The sequence below is a fragment of the Heteronotia binoei genome, chromosome 16 (genome assembly GCF_032191835.1).
Source record: "Heteronotia binoei isolate CCM8104 ecotype False Entrance Well chromosome 16, APGP_CSIRO_Hbin_v1, whole genome shotgun sequence".
Classification (NCBI taxonomy): Eukaryota; Metazoa; Chordata; class Lepidosauria; order Squamata; family Gekkonidae; genus Heteronotia; species Heteronotia binoei.
In genome coordinates this window covers 60,625,018-60,647,887 of record NC_083238.1, presented here as the reverse complement: position 1 = coordinate 60,647,887, position 22,870 = coordinate 60,625,018, and the positions used below count along the sequence as shown (strand labels likewise).

The following is a 22,870-nucleotide window of genomic DNA, read 5'->3' as shown; positions in this document are numbered from 1 at the left end:
ATGTTGGGGGGGAGAGGGGCGGTGCTCTGGTTTGGGGGCAAAACTCAATCATAGAATTAGCTTCAAACCATAAAGCAGGGATGGCCAAACGATAGCTTGGGAGCCACATTTGACTCTTTCATATATATTGTGTGACACTCAAAGTCTGCACCGCCTCATTGGCTGGCTTAGAGAAGGCATTTTGTCTCTTTAAATCACTTCTCCAAGCCAAGCAAGTTAGCGGTTTGGAGAATATATTTAAAGTTAAAATCACTTTCTTTCCACTTCTTCCCTCATCTATATGCTTTCCTTCCTTCCTCCCTTCCTTCCTTCCTCCCTCCCTCCCTTCCTTCCTTCCTTCCTTCCTTCCTTCCTTCCTTCCTTCCTTCCTTTCCTCTCTCCCTCCCTCCTTCCTTCCATTCCTTCCTTCCTTCCCTCTCTCCCTCCCTCCCTCCTTTCCTCCTTCCTTCCTTTCCTTCCTTCCTTCCTTTCCTTCCTTCCCTCTCTCCCTCCCTCCCTCCTTTCCTCCTTCCTTCCATTCCTTCCTTCCCTCTCTCCCTCCCTCCCTCCTTTCCTCCTTCCTTCCTTTCCTTCCCTCCCTCCTTCCTTCCTTCCCTCCTTCCTTCCTTCCTTTCCTTCCTTCCTTCCCTTTCTCCTTCGTTCCTTCCCTTCCTTCCTGTCTCACGGCTCTCAGACATCTGATGTTCATGTCTTGCGGCTCTCAAACAACTGACGTTTCTTCTTTGTGGCTCTTACATTAAGCAAGTTTAGCCCCCCCCCCCCGCCATAGAGTTTTGCCCCCAAACCAGAGCTTCCCCCTGACGTCACTGAAATGCCTACATCGCTTCCAGGTGAGGTGGGCACATCGCGTTTGGGATGGTCATTCTCCTGGAGTATCCTGGTAAGTCCCCCACCAGCTTCTTCTTTGGACGTGGCAACGCAAGTGCCCATGGGCACCATGTTGGGGTGCAGAACACAAAAAAGCATCAGCCGCTGCAGAGGACCCGAATCCTCCGTCTCTCCCTCTGCTTCCATTACAAGAGCTCCTTGTTAGGTCTTTCTGCCAGATGTTTAAAAGAAATCAGTGGTGGAATGATGCTGCTATTGAAATAATGATTAAGCCAAAGGTAGACAAGAAATGTAGCTTTTCGGGGGTGTCAAACTCATTTGTTATGAGGGTCGGATCTGATATAAATGTGACCTAGCTGGGATGGACCGGACTATGTCAGGCCGGGCCTTGTGTGTACGTATTTAAGATTAGGTAGCAGAGATATTTGAGAGTCCCTTGGACTGCAAAAATTTCAAATCAGTCAGTCCTAAGGGAAATCAACCCAGACTGTTCCCTGAAAGGTCAGATGCTGAAGCTGAAGCTCAAATCCTTTGGCCACCCAATGAGAAAGGAGCAATCAATGGAGAAGATCCTGATGCTGGGAAAGACAGAAGGCAAAAGAAGAACGGGACGGCAAAAGAGGAGATGGCTGGATAGCGTTACTGATGTAACAAACACGAATTTGAGCAGACTTCGGAGGATGGTGGAAGACAGGAGGGCCTGGCGTGACTTGGTCCCTGGGTTCGCAAAGAGTCTGACTCAACTGCGCGACCGAACAACAACAGCAGCAAAGATATAAAGTCTTTAAAAGACACAGATAAACACAACTAAAGATGTTTTTAAAAATAAACCTTAAAATGAAACACGCTTAAAACATTAATGCTTGTTGGTCTTGAAGGTGCTTTCTTTGTATTTCTCCCATGGGATCCAGGAAACTGGGCAAAGGAAGTTCTGGCTCTTCTCTCCTTCCCCAGGGGACCAGGAGGGGAAGGAGCCTCAACCAATGGAAAAAATTGAGGTTTGAGCTCCTGTGCAATTGGGCAGGCCTTGCAAAGCAAGCTGAGATGCAGAAGGGAGCAAGAGAGAGGGAGAAGGAAGCAGACAAAAGCCAGTTGCTCGGGGGCCTGACAGGAACACTCTGGGGGCCTAATTCGGCCCCCGGGCTGCATGTTTGACACCCCTGCTTTAATACTTTTAAAAAATGGATATGCATCTGCCAGCAGTCACTCAGGTCAAACATGAAACAGAGCTGTCAGGGAAACAGTTGCTCCTTTTTTTCCGCCCCCCTCCCCCAGCCAAAAGCGCAGCAAATGCCAACTGCCCCCAGCGCCAATCAAGATTTCTTCTCTGGGCCACCAGACATGACAGAATCTAAATTTGCAGCTGTTCGTCTTATTAATTTGACATAGCAAGCTATTCAGTGTGAAATCCTCAATGGCGTCAAGTTTCTTTTAGGGATTAGAAACGCTGGCTAGTGTGTCGGCCAGGGACTGGGAAGGCCTGGGTTCGAATCCCCCCCTCAGCCGTAAAGTTCACCTTGGGCCAGTGATTTCTTTCTCAGCATAAGCTACCTCACAGGGTTGTTTTAAGGAGGAAATGGAGGGGGGGATTGTGTGTGCTTCCTTGAGTCCATGGAGAGAGGCCACAATTTTAAAAATGTGATCAATAGAACACCTCTAGACCAAGTATCCTTAATTTTATTTTCCCTGTTATAGATGATCAAGAAGATATTAGATTTATATCCTGCCCTCCACTTTGAATCTCAGAGTGGCTCATAATCGCCTTTACTTTCCTCCCACACAACAAACACCCTGTGAGGTGGGAGGGGCTGAAAGAGCTCTGACAGAAGCTGCTCTTTCAAGGACAACTTCTGCCAGAGCTATGACTGACCTAAGGCCATTCCAGCAGGTGCAAGTGGAGGAGTGGGGAATCAAACCCGATTCTCCCAAATAAGAGTCTGCACACTTAACCACTACACCAATCTGGCTCTGGTGTAGAAGAGATTGGATTTAAACCTTGCCCTTAACTCAGAATCTCTTAAGTGGCTTGCAATCGCCATCCCTTCCTGTTCCCACAATGGGCATCTTGTGAGGTCAGTGAGGTGGAGAGAACTCTGAGAGAACTGTGGCTGACCCAAGGTCACCCAGCTGACTGCATCTGAAGTAGTGGGGAATCAAACCCAGTCCTCCAGATTAGAGCCCTCCTCTCTTAACTACTACACCAACTTCCTCTCTGACTCGCTATACCAAACTGTAGAGCTCATGTCAGAAGGTTCTCCATCCAAAACCTGGCCGAAGACCGGCTTGCTTACCGCAAACTTCCAGCCATTCCCTGAGACTAAACTACAGGTCCTTTCACACGGCGACTGTTTGCAAAGTGGATTTTGCTATTCTTACACAGTAAAAATCCAGTTGCAAATAGGGCTACCATTCCCCTGGATCTCCCGGTTTAGAGGCTTTCTCCCCACTTAAGAGGCATCAGAAAGTGGGGGGGGGGAGGGAAATGTCTGCTTGGCACTTCATTATACCCTATGGAAATCAATTCCCACAGGGTATAATGGAGAATTGATCTGCAGGTATCTGGGGCTCTGGGGATGCTGTTTTTTGAGATAGAGGCACCACGTTTCAAAAGAATTGGACCAGGAGGTCCAATTCTATGAACCCCCAAAGAAGGTGCCCTTATCCTTCATTATTTCCAGTGCAGGGAAGGAATTGTGGGTGCCAGGCAAACATCTCGGGGTCAGGCACCACTAGCAGGTTGTGGGTTCAAGAATCCAAATTTTAGGGGGAGATGTTGGAAGAGGCGGCTCATCAGGTATGAAGGCCCTAGACTGTTTAGGGTAATCACCAGCACCTTGAATTTGATCCAGAATTCAATCGGCAGCCAGCGCAGCTGTTTCAAGACAGGACAGATACCATCTCTCCAAGGAGAACCTGTACAAACAGCCTGCCATCTTTGTGGATGATGCTTGGCGCAATCTACGTCCACATTTGATAATGAAAATTTGATTTATTGGATTGCTTTATCTAATTTGCATGATATATTTTTCATGATTGCCGTTAACAAAACTGCCATTTTAAATGAATGTTCTTCCTCATTATGAAAGGGCAAATTTGAACAGTGAAGTTATAGCAATGACAGAAAAGAATACCCCCCTTCCCAGCTTGACTTCCATTGTCAGATAATTGCCTCTAGCCACAAACTACAATGGCCTGCGATAACTCACCAGAGACAGCCATTTTCACACACTGAATGTATCAAGTGCTAATCGCCACAATGACCTCGAGGGAGACAAACTGAATGGCTGCCATCCAAACAGCGGTAGTAACATAATATTTATTAGGATCAATTAAAGTTCACCGAGGAATGAGCAAGTCGCTTTCCCAGTTTCACAGATTGCTCCCTCAGACTGGAATAGGGGGGAGAAAATGTAAGGGACACAGTGGTGGAAGCCAGTGACTCTGAGCTGAGTTAGTGTGAGCTAGCTCACAGTTTTTTAGCCCCCAGTTATCATATTTTTGCCCTAATTCAGGGAAAATGGCTCCCAGAGCAAACTAATGTTTTCAATTAGTTTGAAAACTAATTGAAAAATTTCAAAGAGCCAGTTTGGTGTAGTGGTTAAGTGTGCGGACTCTTATCTGGGAGAACCGGGTTTGATTCCCCACTCCTCCACTTGTAGCTGCTTGGAAGGGCCTTGGGTCAGCCATAGCTTTAGCAGAGATTGTCCTTGAAAGGGCAGCTGCTGTGAGAGCCCTCTCTGCCCCACTCACCTCACAGGGTGTCTGTTGTGGGGGAGGAAGTTAAAGGAGACTGTGAGCCTCTGAAGTGGAGGGCGGAATATAAATCCAATATCTTCTTCTTCTTCAATAGCTCACAACTTTAATGCCAGTAGCTTACAGAATTTTTGCTCACAAGCAGGGGTAGCATTCTAGCAGGAGCACCTTTGCGTATTAAGCCATACACCCCTGATGTAGCCAATCCTCCAAGAGCTTACAAGGCTAGCTCTTGGAGGATTGGCTACATCACGGGTGTGTGGCCTAATACGCAAAGGCGCTCTTGCTAGAGAGACCCCTGCTCACAAGACTCCATAGCTTACAGGGAGTATTGGTGGAAGCCCGTTAACAATCTTCAGATGGTAACCCTTGGCAAACTGAAAGAGACTTCACATTAATCAGAACTGGCAGGAGCAATAAAGCAATAAAACCGGTGAACATAAGAAAACATAAGGTCATAAGAGAAGCCATGTTGTATCAGGCCAATGGCCCATCCCATCCAACACTCAACCCTTTGCTTTAAAAATAGTTTAGGAATAGATTTGGTATCTTCCACACTAGCTCGTCTCCTAGAAAAGTCTAAAGAAATGAAACATCCACTGGATTTAGCAGTTCAGGAGGATATTCTTATAAAGGAAACCAGATGGAGTTGTCCAGGAGGGAAGTTTTTTTTAAAAAATAAAGGGTATCAGATTGTAGTTTGTCTACAAAATAAGCAAGCAGTTTGTCTCCCTAACCCTCGTATTTATTTATTAGATATACTATACTTTTTTATCATTGTGCGATCCAGTTTCATTGCATGGTTTGTTATTTGTATTATATCGGTCTTTAAGGCATTGCTTTCTAATTCCGTCAGTCCCCTGGAGTCGCAACAAGAAGTGACGTGACTGAGACCAATCAGTCAAAACCCAGAGACGTGTTTAGGAGAGAAAGGGGAAGGCTGGAAGTGAAGAAAGAAAAATAAGAGTTGGAAGGCTGCCATTAAATCTGAGATGATAAAGACAAATGCCCTTTGACTGATAGCTAGTTTGCTCGTATAAACTGAGGGAAGTCGCCAGTCTCCCCTGAGAAAATATTCTAAGTGTCTTTCTGTAAGTCTTCTTTATAAATAGGACTTGATAGGTCAATATGTGAAAGTAGGTTATAGGAAGAGCTTGTAAGCTATCAGAGAGTGCTTTCCTGTAGATTCCAGGAAGAATAAAAACAGATGGAAGAATCTTGGACTATGGAATAAGAGAGAGACATGGAGGCAAAACTAGGGCGGGCTTATCCATATACGTCTGCTCTTATTTTTAAACTCCCTCCCCCTTGCTGGATCAACACTTTCTTCTTGCAAAGGAAGGAAATCGGGGAGGGGAAAAAGAGGGAGGCGGGGGGACATGTCATGGAGGAAAGCGGGGGGGGGGGGAAGAGGCAGGGTGGATGGAAAGTGGCGATCATTTCCCAACCCCGAAAGTCGAAATTCCATCTGGAAATTTAATCCCCTCCCTAACGACACCCAGGCATGGGAATCAAGATTTATAACTTCAGCAGAACTGTACTTCTCTCAAGAAAAAATGGGCTGTCGGTTTTGCATCGAATGACACCTGGCTTTGTCATATCCCCCCCTCCTTATCCATGACAAAAATGCACAGGGGGGCTTTTTAAAAAAGGGCACTGAAGTCCCCTTGAATGACGATGCTCTGGGCCCCTGATATTCCATTTATAGCCTGGCTGAGAATGACATACCCCTCCGCCGGCAAACTGTCCAATCCAACCGCAAGTGTCAAGATTGTATTAGGCACTAAGTGAAATATATATATGCCCTTATGGTGCTTAAGACACGGGGTCCACCTCCAAGGCACTGGTCTTCCTGAGCGCTCCCTGCTCCTCATCCGAGAATCTCTGGTCAAGGTTTTTTTTGGGGGGGGAACCTTTTAAGTTTTAGTGTTTAACATGGCACCAAAGAAGGACGCTAAGAAACCCGCTGCAGCTGCACCGGCACCAGAGCCAGCCGCAGAACCACCACCAAAACCCAAAGACCCTCCCATTGATCTCTCCAGCATCAAGGTAAAGGGATGAACTCATGCAGTCACCGAAAAACCCTCCCTTGAGCCGGGAAACATAGCGACGCTTCGGCATTCGAGATTGTTTCTGGCTTGAGGACATTCCTGAAAACTGAGCTAGGAAAGAATTGGCAGGAATCTCTGGAAATGCTGAACGCTTCCAGCTCTAACAGGCAAAGCGAACGTTTGAATAAACAGCAGCTGAGCCTGGCCAAAGTACAAAATTTCTATTTAAAAAAAAATCTGGTTTCTAACCTCTTTTAATTTGACCTGGATTATTGTCCTCTCAGTAAAGTCTGTGTATGATTGGATTTTGGGATTAATCACGTTTGACTTTTTTAAAAAAAATGAACCTGGATCTCTTTTTTAAAGTAAAGATCAATTTGCAAATTTCGTTCTGAATTTTATAATATGTAAACTGCGAATTACCCAGACATTTTGGATAGATCGCTTTGCCTGTTGTCTAAACCAAAGAAAAGTAGTAATTCTTTCTATACTCTGCTTTAAAACTAGAGGATGGTTCCTAGATTAGACAAGAAAAGCAAGAGAAGTGTTTCTGTGACTGCAACCTTTCATCTTGGTGGCTCGCGGCTTGCAAATTGTTGGAAAAGTGGTGTTTCCTGACTAATAAGAAAGAACTTTGAAGTGTTTTCCTTTTTGACTTTTCAAAAGTAATCTATGCCACGCATGGTGTTCAGGATGGTTGAGCAGTTTGCCCTGAGTGCAGTCTGCAAAGAAGATATCTATCTGTGGTCAGAAAGCAGAAGGGAAGATCTAGCCAGTGGTTCCCCAAGCATCCATCTCTAATTAGAGCATCATTCCCCCACCTACCTGGAAATTTGATTGATCAGAATACCAATTTAGGACTCTACCTAAGAAATCCAACCTAATATGGAGAACCAAGCAGTGGGGAAAATTGCAAGGGAGGCAAGAATTCTAATTACCCCTCAACTGCATCACCAGATCCTGCTAATGAGTTCTCCTCCGTTTAACTGGGTGTGTGCAGTTTGGAGCTGTCCTGCTAACACAAGCTGATCTTCACTAAAGGCTGTGTGATAGATTTTCATTTGTAAAATAAGGCGTGGCGGGGGAGGGCAGCATGAAATTTAATCGGGGGTCAGATTGAGGCCCCTCCAAACAACAACAGCATCAGTGTGGAGAAAGAAAAAGGGATTTTTAAAAAAAATGCTTAGAAAGGAACCCAGATCAGAACCAAGAAGCTTTTCTCTGACAGCAACATGTGGTCAAGTAATTAGATTAGATGCGGCGCTTCAGGAAGGAGGCAAGTTGGATTTCCTGCTGAAGTAATTTACATTCGTTAGATGACTGCATGGATCGGACTCATTAGGAGAAAATAGAATTTCAGTTCTAGCACTTTGAACGTATTTATCTTTACGTAAATAGACTAAGTGGGATATACATCGTTGGGGAAAACAAAATGCTGTGATTTCAGCCACCGCAGCGACCTTCTTTAGACTTTCGTATATTATACTGACCTGCTAAGAGCCAAGGAAGAGGTACCGTGAGGGACCCCAGGGCACCCTAATCTGTATTCCATTAACGCGAACATTTTAATTTGTCTGGGATATAGAAGGAGAAACTCACCGAATTATTCAAAGAAATTTTGTGATATGTTGCATTGCCGAACAATGCCTGGCATTTATATATTCAGATGGGTTGTTCTCTTGGTCCGAAGCAACGGGACAAAGTTTGAGTCCAGGGGCACTTTGAAGACCAACAAGGTTTAATTCTGGGCATCAACGTATCTGAAGAAGTGTGTCTGAACATGAAAGCTTATACCCAGAATTAACCTTTGTTGGTCTTAAAACGTGCCACCGGACTCAAACTTTCTTCCAGAATCTATATAGGGTTTTAGGAGTGTCCATAGCACTTCTCTGGCACTGTCTCACAAAAATAGAGGAAAAATCTTATGGCCCCTTAAAGACTAACAGTATTTATTTCAATATGAGCTTCCATGGGCCGCAGCCCGCCTTGTCAGATAGGTAGTGCGAAATCGGCTGAGATGCACAAAAGCTCATATTGGATGTCCAAGAACACTGAATGCCATCCTAAATCACACGGAATTAGCACCAAATTGTTTAAACTGTTTTAAATTGTTTATTTTAATGTTTAATTTAACTGTTTTTCAATTGTTATTCTATTGTGTTTGTGAGCGGCCCTGAGCCTGCTTTGGCAGGGAGGCTGCGATATAAATCAAATAAACTAAACTATATTGAAATAAACGTTGTTAGTCCTTAGGGAGCCATAGATTTCTTTTTTCCTATTTCAGTATGCCACACTTTGATGACTCTTTTAAGGCTGCAGTCCTAGGCATGTTTACTCGAGAGTAAGCCTTATCCAGCAAAGTGGTGTTTAGCTCTGAGTAAATGTACATAGGACTGCACAGTAACACACAAGAGAAGCGGTCTTCCATAAAGCCAAGTTAAATAAATTACCTTGAATTACCAATGGTAGTTCTACTCAAACCCAGAGCTCCAACTGCCAGCTCCCACCACCTCCTCACCCCCTACAGCATTCCTCTGCGTTTCTTCTACTCTGCCCTTACTTATATGGCTCTGTTCTCTCATGTCTGAGAGTGCTTTACCTCACAATACCCCAGTGAGGTAGATGGGTATTCTTGTCTTCATAAGTGAGGCTTCATTTGGTCAAGGTCACCTACAGAGATGGTTGCCATTCTAAGGATTAATGCTGAGAATCCAGAGTTCAAGTCCAAGATCCCTCCAAATGAATAAAATGCCAAGCACTAGAGTCATTCGCATTTCTGAGAGCCCTTTTGTGTAAGTAAGATGCTCTGCTTAGACTCTAAATATGTTATGGAGACTGTTCCACTGGGGCCAGAAGGCGCTGACTTAGGAGCACCTGAAATACATGAACATATGAAGCTGCCTTCTACTGAATCAGACCCTTGGTCCATCAAAGTCAGTATTGTCTTCTCAGACTGGCAGTGGCTCTCCAGGGTCTCAAGCTGAGGCTTTTCACACCTATTTGCCTGGACCCTTTTTTGGAGATGCCGGGGATTGAACCTGGGACCTTCTGCTTCCCAAGCAGATGCTCTACCACTGAGCCACCGTCCCTCCGCTAAGAGAACAGGAGAAAAGGGCCGTAGCACCTTAAAGACTACCAAAATTTGTGGTGGGGGAGCTTTCATGAACCACTGTTCATCTCTTCAGGTTTCTGAAGACGTGAGCAGCGACTCCTCTGATATCTGAAGAAATGAGCTGTGACTCCTGAAAGCTCATCTCCAGGCACAGATTTTGTTAGTCTTTAAGACGTTATTGGATTCTTGCTCTTTTCTACTGCTACAGATAGACCAGCAGAGGAACAGATATTTCCGTTTTGATCTATCCCAAGTGAGAGAATAATTTTTCTTTATCTCACTGTTTTGGCCTCAGTAATAAGAGGCCAAAACACCTTTACCTGTGAGACCAGGGAACAAACAGAGGTGGTAGAAATGAACCATGGGGAGGGTTGATTCTCAACAGATTAGGACTGCACAATGAAGCACGAGAGAAGTGGTCTTCAATAAAGCAAAGTTAAATAAATTACATTGTATTACTGATGGTAGTTCTACTCATAAGAACATCAGAGAAGTCATGTTGGATCAGACCAGTGTCCCATCCTGTCCAACACTCTGTGTCACACAGTGGCCAAAAAAATCCAGGTGCATCAGTGAGGTCAGGACACTAGAAGCCCTCCCACTGTTGCCCCTCCCAAGCACCAAGAATACACAGCATTGCTTGCCCCACACAGAATTCCAACAATACGCTGTGGCTAATAGCTACTGATGGACCTCTGCTCCATACGTTTATCCAATCCCCTCTTGAAGCCGTCGATGCTTGTAGCCCCTGCCACCTCCTGTGGCAGTGAATTCCACATGTTAATCACCCTTGGGGTGAAGAAGGATTTCCTTTTATCTGTTCTAATCCGACTGCTCAGCAATTTCATGGAGCGCCCACGAGTTCTCGTATTGTGAGAAAGGGAGAAAAGGACTTCTTTCTCTACCTTCTCTGTCCCATGCATAATCTTGTAAACCTCTATCATATCACCCCTCGGTCGATGTTTCTCCAAGCTAAAGAGATGTAGAGCTCACTGACTCCCGCCTTCTCGCTCCCTACAACATTCCTCTGAGTTTCTTCCACTCTGCCCTTACTTATCTTGTTGGTGTCTAAGGTGCTACTGGGACTCGAATCAAATGTGTAAAAACTGCGTCCCATCTTGCCACAGCCCACAGATTTCCTTTGGATGGGCCACAGTTTTTACTTCATGTTCAGAGGGAGTTCAGAGGAACAGTTATTTCCTCTCACACTGGAAATCGCCCTTTGTGAGCCCATGATTCTGAAATATGCCAGATTGTCACAGAGAAAATCATTCTTCTCTGCCAGGGCTGCTGGTAAGGCACATGGAACAGGTGGTCAGCAAGAGCTGTCTGTTCCTGAGAGATGAATGGCTCTAATTGAGGGGCTAAGCCACAGTCAGCTGGCCCACCAGAGCAGGTGGAACCCTTCTGTTTCCCCCTTCTGTCAACAGATCCCTTGAGGATTGAAACCTTGGCCCTCAGTCATGCAAGGACTGGAGCACATGGCAAAACAGCCAAGGACCCCGTAGGGTTGTCACGTTTGTGTTGGAAAATATCCGGAGACTTTGGGGGGGGGGTCCAGGAGAGGGCAGGGTTTGAGGAGAGGTGGGGTCTCAGCATGGTACAATGCCATAGAGTCCACCTTTCAGAACAGTCATTTTCTCCAAGGGAGTTGATCTTTGAGCATTTCCAGATATTTAAAACTACAATATAGGTTTCCAGGTCTTACCTAGCTTCTGGTGGGGGACAGATCCTCACGTGCACAGCGTGATGACATCATGTGGAAATGATGCCATTGTGCCAGGCAGGTTATGTGGAGATGCTCTAGCATTATCAGTTAAAACTCTATGGTACCATAGAGCTTTTACCCAAATTGCTAGACCACCCTCAGCAACACATGCCCAGCATGATGACGTCACTTCTGGGTGATGTCATCATGCTGGGCACATGAAGTGCAGCAGAGCACTTTGAGGGTGGGGATCCCCCTCATGGCCCAACCAAAACCAGGGAAACCCCCCACCCCCAGCAGGAGGCTGTGAACCCTATTGCAATAGAATTACCCAGATCTGGTAATATCTGGTCTCTCTAGATACCAGGCTTCCATTGGAAGAAAGTGCCTTAGACTGGAGGAAACTTTGGTTGAGCAGAGTGGTAGGCTGTGCTTATTCCCCACTCCCCACCCCTGTTAGACAGTCGCTGCAATTCTTCCTCCACAACACAGATATTTGTTTGTGCCCTTGCTATCTCTCCTCTGGCCCCACAAGGTTGACCTCTCAGCGGCAGAGGGTGATCAGCCACTCCAACCCTCAGGCTGCCACTCTCGCTCATTATACTGGTAGGAGAAAAACTGTGGAAGAGACAGCATTGATAGTGACATTCTAGGAACTTCCCCCTTCCCTCTTTGATAAAGACCATAGAGTAGACTTTCCACCCCTCCCGCCCTGGCGGGGGACCCCAGTATTTACAGCCTCTTCCCCCGCTCTCCCAAAAAACGGAAGCGGGGGGAGGGGGGAAACGGTGCCAAGGAGCGTGGCAAGCCGCCCCATCTTGGAGGAGCAGCTAAGGTGAATCGGAGAAGAGGCGGCAGCAGCACAGCGGCATCGCCCGCTCTGCTCCGCCTCTGAGGTGAAATCAGAGAAGGGAAGGGTGGAGGGAAGGAAGACATTTTAAAAGGTGTGCCGTCCCTTGAAATGCGATGGCCAAAACTCCCGTTGGGGTTCAATAATGCTTGTCACACCCTTTCTCCTAGCTCCAGCCCAGTGTCTCCTGGCTCCACTCCCAAAGTCCCCAGAGATTTCTTGAATTGGACTTGGCAACCCTACCATAGAGATCAGGGGAATTCCTAAAGTATCACCCAGAAATGCTACCACAGCCAGCAACTGTCCACCCAGAAATCATGTCACTTCCTCTGTGCTGCTCCAGGAATTTTCCCTACCTCTATGGTAAAGACTATAGAAATTTGTTAAATTCCTAGAACATCATGGAGGACACGGTATCCTATGGAAACTCCACCTTCTGCAGGCATTGCCCTCCCAATCCCCTGGGCTATGCCCTAAGGGGGTGGTAGCAGCAGGAGCAACAATGGAAGTACGGATGCAACCCCCAAAAAACATGGGAGGAGCAGAGGGGCAACCAGGCAGAGTGGCCATTGCGTTGCCACCAATGGGAAGGGCCAGGCAGCAGCCCAGAGGATGAGCAGAGCTGTAGCCATTCCATAAGAAATGTGGAGGGGCACTGGTAGCCCAATGATGCCAACCCATACTGGCCATACTCTTGCCATTAAAAATCTACTGAATTTCCAACAATCAAATTCATATTTTTGGTATGTCACCCAATGTTTGTAGTATGTGTTCATAAGATGACCCCTGCTGGATCAGAGTAATAGTTCATCTAGTCCAGCTCTGGTCTCACAGTGGCCAACCAGTTCCTCTGGAGGGCCAAAATCAGGGCAGAGAGGCTGAGGCCTTTTCCAATGTTAAGAACATCAGAAGAGCCCTGCTGGATCAGACCAGTGAGGGTCCATCTAATCCAGCATCCTGTCTCCCACAGTGGCCAGCCAGTTCCTCTGGAGGGCCAACAACAGGGCAGAGAGGTGAGGCCTTTCCCTGAGAAGATCCCTGCTGGATCAGGGCATAGAGGCTGAGGGCTTCCCCTAATGTTGCCTCCTGGCTCCGGGATTCAGAGAATTAGTGCCTCTGAATGTGGAGGTTCCCTTCAGTTTCCCAGGCTGTGTGCCTGTGGACGATCTTGGGTCTTTTCTGTGTTACACTTCTAAGGATGCCAGTCACAGTTGCTGGCAAAACGTCAGTTCTCACAATGCCAAGACCACAGCCACACAGCCCAGAAAACCTACAACAACCAACAGAGAAAAAGGTTTTTTTGTCAGCTCTCCCCACATCATGCATGATTTTGTAAACCTCTATCATGTTTCTCCATAGTCATCTTTTTCCCTAAAGTCCCAGACTCTTCAGCCTTTCTTCGTACATAAAGGCCTTGAACCCCCAGTCATCTTGGTCGCCCACCTCTGGACTTTCCCCAGCTCTGCAATAACCTTTTTCAGCTACAGTGACCAGAACTGTACACAGGATTCCAACTGAGGCCACACCCTAGAGCTATACAGGGGCATGACATAATGGCCAGATATTTCTCATGACATTATGTGTAGACATTCCAACACAAATGGGCAGCGACTACCCTAGACTGTCTGGCAACCTAGGCAAGGCTAACTTCTGCTCCCCTCTGCACTGATTACATCACCAAATAACATAGGGGCGCCCAATTTCGTGCGCCCCAGAAGGCTGGCGCGTAGGAAATCGTCTAGTTTGTCCAGTGACAGGGCCTCACCCACAGACGTTCTTTACATCCATCAGACAAAACACATGACTAGGACTAACTAATTTCTACGTGTGTCACAGCTCATACAAATAGCTCTGTAGGTGGAAGTGAGAACAGGAACAGAGTTCCCCCCTTCTGTGTCCATGTACCTCCTGATATTCTGCTCTTCATTTTGATGAAGATTTATTTTTTTCTGAGTTTAATGCTAAGGGAACTAACTTAAAAGAAGAACATGCATTCCTTCAGACAGCAAAAAAAAAAACCCTGAATGTGTGTGTGCGTGTGTACACGTTTGTATGTGCATGTATGTAAGTGTAGGTGTGCAAGCAGAATGAGAAGTCTGGGGCAAACCTGAAGCCCAAACTAAAAATATTGCAATAATAATAATAAGATTTATTAATTTATCTATTTATTTTATATCCCGCCCTCCCCACCGAAGCAGGCTCAGGGCGGCTCACAGTATAAAAATCACAACAAACTATTAAAATCAATACATATTATAAAAATCACACATTCAATAGTTAATAATCCGAATAATCCAAATAATTTGGTGCTAATCTTGTTGATATTATATGTTTTCAATGGCGACGGTGTTTCTTCCATTTCCCTACGATCCAGGCTCCGCATCAGTCGAAAGCCAACCGGAAGATATTGGATTTATATCCCGCCCTAAACTCTGAATCTCAGAGTGGTCACAATCTCTTTTACCTCCTCCCCACCACAACAAACACCTTGTGAGGTAGGTTGGGCTGAGAGAGCTGACAGAAGCTGCCCTTTTCAAGGCCCAAGGCCCTTCCAGCAGGTGCAAGTGGAGGAGTGGGGAATCAAACCCAGTTCTCCCAGATAAGAGTCTGCGCACTTAACTACTACACCAAACTGGCTGGGGTGAGAGCTCACCCATATCCCTTGAGCGCAGGTACCAGATCTTCAAAATGCAGGCAACATGTCACTAGAAGCTGCAGAATTGAAGCTTAAATATTCATGACATTAAAAACTGTGGATGTGAGTGTGGGAGAAGCCATGATTGACCCCTCCTTGCAGACAGTCTCTGAAATGCCAGCTGCTATGAAAACACAAAGTCCCTAATTCAGTACATGGAAGTTGGTATCTACACATGTGGGGGCATGTGTGTAGTGCCCGTGTCTTAAGCTCTGGCACCTCATCTGCTGGGGGGAGCTGATTCCAGGCACCTGATGTCTCTCATATTGGAATCATCCATATTGGAAAAACTGCAGTCTTCTCCTAGAAAAATCATCCATATTGGAAAAACTGCAGTCTTCTCCTAGAAAAATCATCCATATTGGAAAAACTGATAGCTAGGATTGCCATTTTTCCCACTATGGTGGGAAAACTCCCAGTAGCAACTAGGGATGAGCACAAAGCTAAAGCACTAAAGTTCATCATGCTTTTGGGTCAGTCGATGGTTTGCAAACTGAAGTACTGCCATGAACTTCTACAAATTTTGATGCAGTTTGTGGCTGTTCATGAAGAGCAGAAAGCCGAAGTTTAAATGGCTCCAAGCCATTTAAACCGTTGCTTTCTGCTCTTCACAAAAATGGCTCCAAGCCATTTAAACTCCTGCTTTCTGCTCTTCACAAAAATGGTTCCAAGCCATTTAAACCCCTGCTTTTGCTCTTCACAAAAAAAAAAAAATCTGAGTGACAGACTGCTGCTCTGCTGTTTGGTGTAAATGGCTGGGAGGTGGCTTTCCACAGGGAGCAGTGGTTTAAATGGCTGAGGACCATTGAAACCACCACTTTTGCTCATGACAAAAAGCAGCAAGGAGCAGAAAGCAGAGGTCACGAACCCATATGAACTGTTTTGTTTACGAACCAGCTTCCTGGTTTGTATAGGATCATGGTTCAGCCACAAACCATGAACCAAAGAAGAAGAAAAAGTGGTTTGGACCCATCCCTACTAGTAACTGGCTCTTCCCACCACTGCTCTGAACAGAGGTGGAAGAAAAGTACACAAAAAAAAAATCTGTTAGGGTGACGATGTTACATCACTTCCAGGGGAAACCACAGTTTCCAGCAATTCTGAGAGTGGCATGATGTCACTACTGGTGCCCAGACCCTCTCTAAATCCTAACTCCTGCCCATTGCCTGGCAACACTCAATTATTCTGCAGAGAGTTGTATTTGCAGTACTACACACAGAGATATCTAAACTGGGACCGGCATGCTGGAGCTGAGGCCAGCTCACACTTTCTGCAACAAGCTGTTGAATGACAAAAGATGCCAAAGGATAAACAGGCCTGTGTGGATCAGTTCTAAGCTGCTGAAATTGGCCTGGATATTAAGGTGTACTTAGCTACATCCCTGATGGCTTAAATTCCAGATGTCAATAGATGAATATTTTCCATTGCAAATTCACTGGGTGCCTCCAGGCCAGCCTCCAGGGTTCAGCCTCAGTTCCCCTTTCTCTGTCAAGTGGGAGAAATTCTACCTTGCTGGATCATTGTGCAGATGAATTATAAGAACTGTTGTTTGAATGGTGGTTGAGAGACCACAGAACCAATACTTGGAGTTGGCACCTGACTTTGAAAAATGCATTTTGAGATGGAAGTATCAGGAGGTGTTTAGTTCTTGTGTGTGTGTGTGTGTGTGGTGTGTTCAGGTATAGTTTTGGTACACACAGTGGATTGCTTTTTGGCTTTAAGATAAAGCAGGATACAATAAATCTGGCCCTTTTAGCTGTCCTGACGCTAGTTTTAAACTGTAACTGTTCTAAATTATGTTTTAAATCTGTTTTAGCTGTCTGTTAATGTATTCTACTGTACTGCCGAATGGCCCATTATCTATATATTAAAATAAACAAAATAAAGTTAGTACTTTCTAAGGGCCCCAAAAGCCATTTATTTCGAACCTTTTGTTTGCACAAAGTTTGTTTAGAGGAGGAATGGTGGCTCAGTGGTAGAGCATCTGCTTGGTAAGTCGAAGGTCCCAGCTTCAGTCCCCAGCATCTCCAACTAAAAAAGGGTCTGGGCAAATAGGCGTGAAAAACCTCAGCTTGAGACCCTGGAGAGCCACTGCCAGTCTGAGTAGACAATACTGACTTTAATGGACCGAGGGTCTGATTCAGTAGAAGGCAGCTTCATATGTTCAAAAAAGAAGGGGAGGAAAGGTGGCTCAGTGGTAGAGCAACTGCTTGGTAAGCAGAAGGTCCCAGCTTCAATCCCCAGCATCTCCAACTGAAAAGGGTCCAGGCAAATAGGAGTGGAAAACCTCATCTTGAGACCCTGGAGAGCCAGTCTGAGTAGATAATATCGACTTTGATGGACCAAGAAGGGTCTGATTCAGTAGAAGGCAGCTTCATATGTTCACCATCGGTTTGAGTTCAAGGAATGTTGTAATGCCCAAAGTGTGTGGTGCCCGCCGGTGTTCCCTCTGAGCTGAGTTGGTGTGAGCTCGCTCATAGGGTTTTTTTTAGCCTCCAACTCACAGATTTTGTCTTAGCTCGGGAAAAATAGCCCTAGAGCAAACAAATGTATACAGCAGCTCGCAACATTCATGCTGGTAGCTCATGAATTAGAATTTTTACTTGACCCCCGCCAGTGTTATTTACTCAAAATACTAACATTAAAAGGTACCCTTAATTTCTAAGAACTAAAATTAATATACTTCTTTCTTCTAAAGTTTAATCATTATCAAAAATTGTCCAATGTCCTTTTACTTTCCACTCGTCTTCTACATCTAAATTTTTTCCACTCCCTTTTAAAATCTTCTAAATCATAGTCTCTTAAAGTTCTTGTTAATTTGTCCATCTCACTCCGTGTCATAACTTTTACAATCCAATCCCATTTTTCTGATATTTTCTGGGGTGATTAGAAAGAAGCATATGGGATAGATGAAAAGAAGTTATTAATGGAAATTATTACCATATGTTATCAATAAAATTGTTTAAAGATGAATTAGAATTTTTGCTCACAAAACTCCATAGCTTAGAGGGAGTTTTGGTGCCCACCTCTTCCCTTGAGATTGCCACTGCGTTGCGTTTACTGGAAAAAGGACGCCCTACATTAGGGGCCTAAGAATGAAGGGATGCGGTTCTACCCCCTCCTCGCCCCATGTACAGCACCTCCATCGCTAATGCGATTGGTTTGCGGAATGCGAATTATGCGCGTTTCACACACATATTGGATATCATCGGCGATGTGGTTAGGGAGGACTAATATAACTCTGCCCTCCTGTCAACCTCGTTCTGGATGTTCCCTTTTAATTGCTTCAACAGCTGGCCGAGTCTCAGCTCCACACCCCCAGAGCTGGAATGTTCACCTGACTCTATTTCTTAAGCATTCCTTGGGAGGCTGTAAAAAAAAAATGGGGTGAAGGAAGAAGAAGAAGACTGCAGATTTATACCCCACCCTTCTCTCTGACCCAGAGGTGAGTGAGGCTGAGAGGGCTCTCCCAGAAGAAGAAGAATTGCAGATTTATACCCCGCCTTTCTCCCTGCATCAGAGACTCAGAGCGGCTTACAATCTCCTATATCTTCTCCCCCCACAACAGACATCCTGTGAGGTGGGTGGGGCTGAGAGAGTTCTCATAGAAGCTGCCCTTTTGAGGACAACTCCTGTAAGAGCTATGGCTGACCCAAGGCCATTCCAGCAGGTGCAAGTGGAGGAGTGGGGAATCAAACCCGGTTCTCCCAGATAAGAGTCTGCAAACTTAACCACTACATCAAACTGGAAAGAAATTTTAGCAGAGTTCAGCCATGCAGCAAACTGCTCCTTTTCATCTGTTGCACAGAAGGGAGGTTGCGCACTGGATTGTGGCCAGCAGGGCTCTTGGTTTAAGCTTTAAAGCGCAGGCAACAGTGCCTCCTATGTCCCCTTCCCTTCGGTCATGTTGCCAAAGTGAAGTCATGTCTAGGATGAACCTGGAAGTGACATCATGCCACTCTAGGATTCAGTGGAAACTCTAAAACAGGGGTGTCATACTCATTTGTTATGAGGGCCATATCTGACATAAATTAGACCTTGTTGGGTGGGCCATGTGTCGTAAAATTTACTGCCAGATAGCAGAGATATAAAACTTTATAAAGGACATAGACAAACACAATTAAAACATGCTTAAAACATTAGCACTTATCGGTCTTAAAGGTGTTTTCTTTGTATCTCTCTCATGCGATCCAGGGAACTGGGCAAAGGAAGCAAAGGATCCAGGGAACTAGGTCTTTCCATCCTTTCCCAGGGGACCCGGAGAGGGAGGAGCCTCAGTCAATAGAAGGAAGAGAGGCTTGGCTCAGTAGCTGTGTTGTGCCTGACAAAGCAAACTATTCCTCCCCAAGGGAAGAGCCTCAACCAATTGAGAAAATAGAGGTTTTGCTCTGTAGTGTCAAGCATCGGTATTTCGAATAACCAAGCTTTTGTTTAATTCAAAGACTCGTTTTATTGATAATCCAATACTTGCTCCAAGGAACGATACCTTGGAAGTGATACATAGTTTCACAAGACATGGAATCTTAAAGGCTACTTCAAAGGCACCATAGTAGATAATTTCAAAAGCATAACATACAATGTGAATTGCAGGGATGGTTCAAAGGGTACTATCAACTATTCATTTGGTCACTACAACATCTCCTAGTTCCCACACAATCCTGGCTTACTGATAAGACCTATGCATGGGAACTGGTGGGAGAGGCATTTTACTTACAAAGACAAGGATACTTGCATATTCTGAATCCTTTAGAGTTACCAGTAAAAGGGGGGGGAGCTTTGAAGCGCAGTTTTATGCAAAGGAGGAACAGAGAAAGAGAAAGGGGAGTTCAATAATACATATTGATTCAATAACCAGAAATATCATGCTTGACATGTAGCTCTTGCGCGATTGAGGAAGCCTGGCAAAGCAAGCTGTGATGCAGAAGAAAGCAAGAGAGAAGGGAAAGGAAGCAGATGACAGCCAGTTGCTCGGGGGCCTGATAGGAGCTCTCCAGGGGCTTGATTTGGCCCCTGGGCTGCATGTTTGACGCCCCTGCTCTAAAAATTTCTTTAGAATCCTATAGAACATAAAGCTTTCAGTGCTTTGATCTCTTTTGTTCCTACTGAGTCCCAACTCAGTTTCTTTGAGAGAGGAAGGGAACTTTAAGGCAAGAAGGACCAGCTAAATAAACAGAAAATACACATTATTTCTTGGAATATGACTGGATGGAATAACCAAATTAGTATGAAGTGAACAGGGGAACTCCTGAAAATCTATGCTATATTCCTGGTATAAGAGACTCGGGGTGCATTCACACTATACAAAAAAATGTGTTTTGCAAGTGACTTTTTACTGGCAAGAATAGCAAAAACCCAGTTGCAAAACACATTATTTCGTATAGAGTAAACGCACCCTTGGCTGATGGAAGAAAATATTTCTTTCAGGCTATTCCACCATCACGGTGTTTATTTATATCACGGTGTTCCGTGTCTGTGAGCCGCCCTGAGCCCGCCATTGGCGGGGGAGGGCGGGATATAAAAATAAATTTATCTTATCTTATCTTCCCTCGAGGCTGTGAAGAACAAGAAGAGAGGACTTATTTCAGCAAAACTAGATTACCTAATTATCCCTCCCTTGTGCAATAGCCTTGTGCTGGAATTTTCTACATCTCTCATTAATAGTGATTAATGCTTTTGAATTTAAGAACATATGAAGCTGCCTTCTACTAAATCAGCCCCTCGGTTCTTCAAAGTCAGTCTTGTCTACTCAGACTGGCAGCAGCTCTCCAGGGTCTCAAGCTGAGGTTTTTCACGCCTATTTGCCTGGACCGTTTTTAGTTGGAGATGCTGGGGATTGAACCTGGGACCTTCTGCTTACCAAGCAGATGCTCTACCACTGAGCCACCATCCCTCCCCTACTCCTTCAGCTCGGCATGACATGGAGTTGTCTAAAGTACTAGAGTAAACTCAATGCCTATAATGAAATGGTACCCCATTTTATCGTCTGATGAAGCGTGCGTGCACACGAAAGCTTACATTCTGAATAAAACTTTGTTGGTCTTAAAGGTGCTACTTGGACTCCTGCTTTGTTCTACCTTCATGACATTAACTCTTTCGGAATCCTAGAGCAGCGTGATGCCATTTCCAGGTTTGCCCCTGGAAATGACATCATGTCATTGATGAAACAGCGATTTTTTTTACCCCCACCAGCTTACAGAGTGGTGGCAGGACTAGGGTGAGTGCAGTGCCAGTGGCATGTTTCCTAACATTGCGGGATTGAAGATTGTTTCTTTGGGCTGGATTGTACCCTATATTTCTAAACAGAAAAGTAGAAGAGAGGAAAGAAAAGGAAAGGAGAGAGCAGCTTTTTATTTTACACATTTTTTTCATGTCTAGATTCTTGTCCGTCCTTCCTGAAAGGCTCTCGGAAGATGGACGCGGGTCTCACTTCTTTATTCTGTCCTCATTCACAGTTGAGGGAAAGAGACTAACACAAATTCATCCAGATAGATCCAAGTGGGTGGCCACGTTGGTCTGAAGTAGTTCTGATAAAACTTGGTTTGTCTTAAAGGTGCCACTTGACTCCTGCTTTGTTTCTGTTGCTAAAGCATACCTTGTGTGTGTGTTTAACTTTGATGTCATTCTGGCATGCAGAAGACAAAGCAATAATACTACTAGGGTGTTTAAGACCAACAAAGTTTTATTCAAAGCACACTTCTTCAGACGAGGGAATCGGGTACAGTGGATTGAAAGACATCAGGCTATAGAACAAGAGGCCTCAAGAATATCTCTAAGCCTTTGTCACTTCACTAAATGTCCTTGTGGTCCAGCATTGTTCCATTGTTTTATTCTGTTCTGTATTCTGAGCCAATAGGTGTACTTACCTTTCTGGCCTCTGAAGGAGACCAATCTAGGTCGAAATGCGTCAGGTCGTGTTGAGTGGGTTCCCATTGAGGTTTTATGATTTTACATAAGATAGAGGCTTATGATGGGCCCTTAAATGGTTTTAGCTTTCAACAATAAATACATGTATGCTGTTTTATGATTTTTTTTACACTTTGTTTTTAATGTTCAGCCCTTTAATTGAATATTAACCTTTTAGGTTTCGTACTCCAGTTTTTGGGTTAAGTTTCTTTCCCTTCTTTTTTTTTTCTTTTGACGATTTAGAAGACCATTTGGTCTGGCTGGCCGTAAAAGGTAATAAAAGTTGTCTGCCAATTGGTGTTTCTGCAAGTCTAGGTAAATTACAAAAGGACATGTATTTCCTTGTTCTCGTCCACCTAATTTACTTCTCAACATTCATCTATACATTATAAATGTCATTCTAGTTTGCCAATAGAAAAAGGAATACATAAAATGAAAATGGGTTAAGTACATGCAATGAGATAAACAGTCAATATCCCTTATTTGAGTATGTCAATATAAAACATTATTCTGAGACACTATTATAAAAGAGAAACACATTGGAATACTGTGGATGTATAGCTATACTCACTGAGAGCGGGTTTAGCATGTGTAATGAGATAAAAAGCCAATATCCCTGTTCAGTCCCGGGGAGGTGTTTGTTCCAAGTTTCATAATAATTTGTAATTCAGCGATTTCTCTCTCCATCCTGTTCTTGAAGTTCCTTTGCAGTAAAACGGTTAATTCATCCAGTAAGTTTCACGGCAACCAGCTTAAACGGCCACAAAGAGTTGAGAAAAGGGCTCCCCTTTCTTTTTTAAGCCTATGAGCACGTATGAATTTTGACACAGGGGGGTGGGTGCACACACAAAATGGCTGCTGCCAGGGGTAAAATGTGTCAGAAAATGGCTGCTGAAGGAGATGGAGCGAACCACAACATGGTTGCTGAAGGAGGCGGAGCAAACAACAAAATGTTAAGGAGTCAGGTTCT

At 44.8% G+C, this 22,870-nt stretch overlaps 1 protein-coding gene across 1 annotated transcript in view; it reads left to right on the top strand.

Annotated features, from left to right (window-relative positions):
- Positions 1-6,501: 6,501 nt before the first annotated feature.
- Positions 6,502-22,870, top strand: part of MYL1 (myosin light chain 1) — a 48,006-nt gene continuing 31,637 nt past the window's right edge. Inside the window, exon 1 of the mRNA XM_060257406.1 lies at positions 6,502-6,630. Within this exon, the coding sequence (XP_060113389.1) occupies positions 6,517-6,630 (114 nt within the window). The 5' untranslated portion in view covers positions 6,502-6,516. The remainder of the gene's footprint in view (positions 6,631-22,870) is intronic.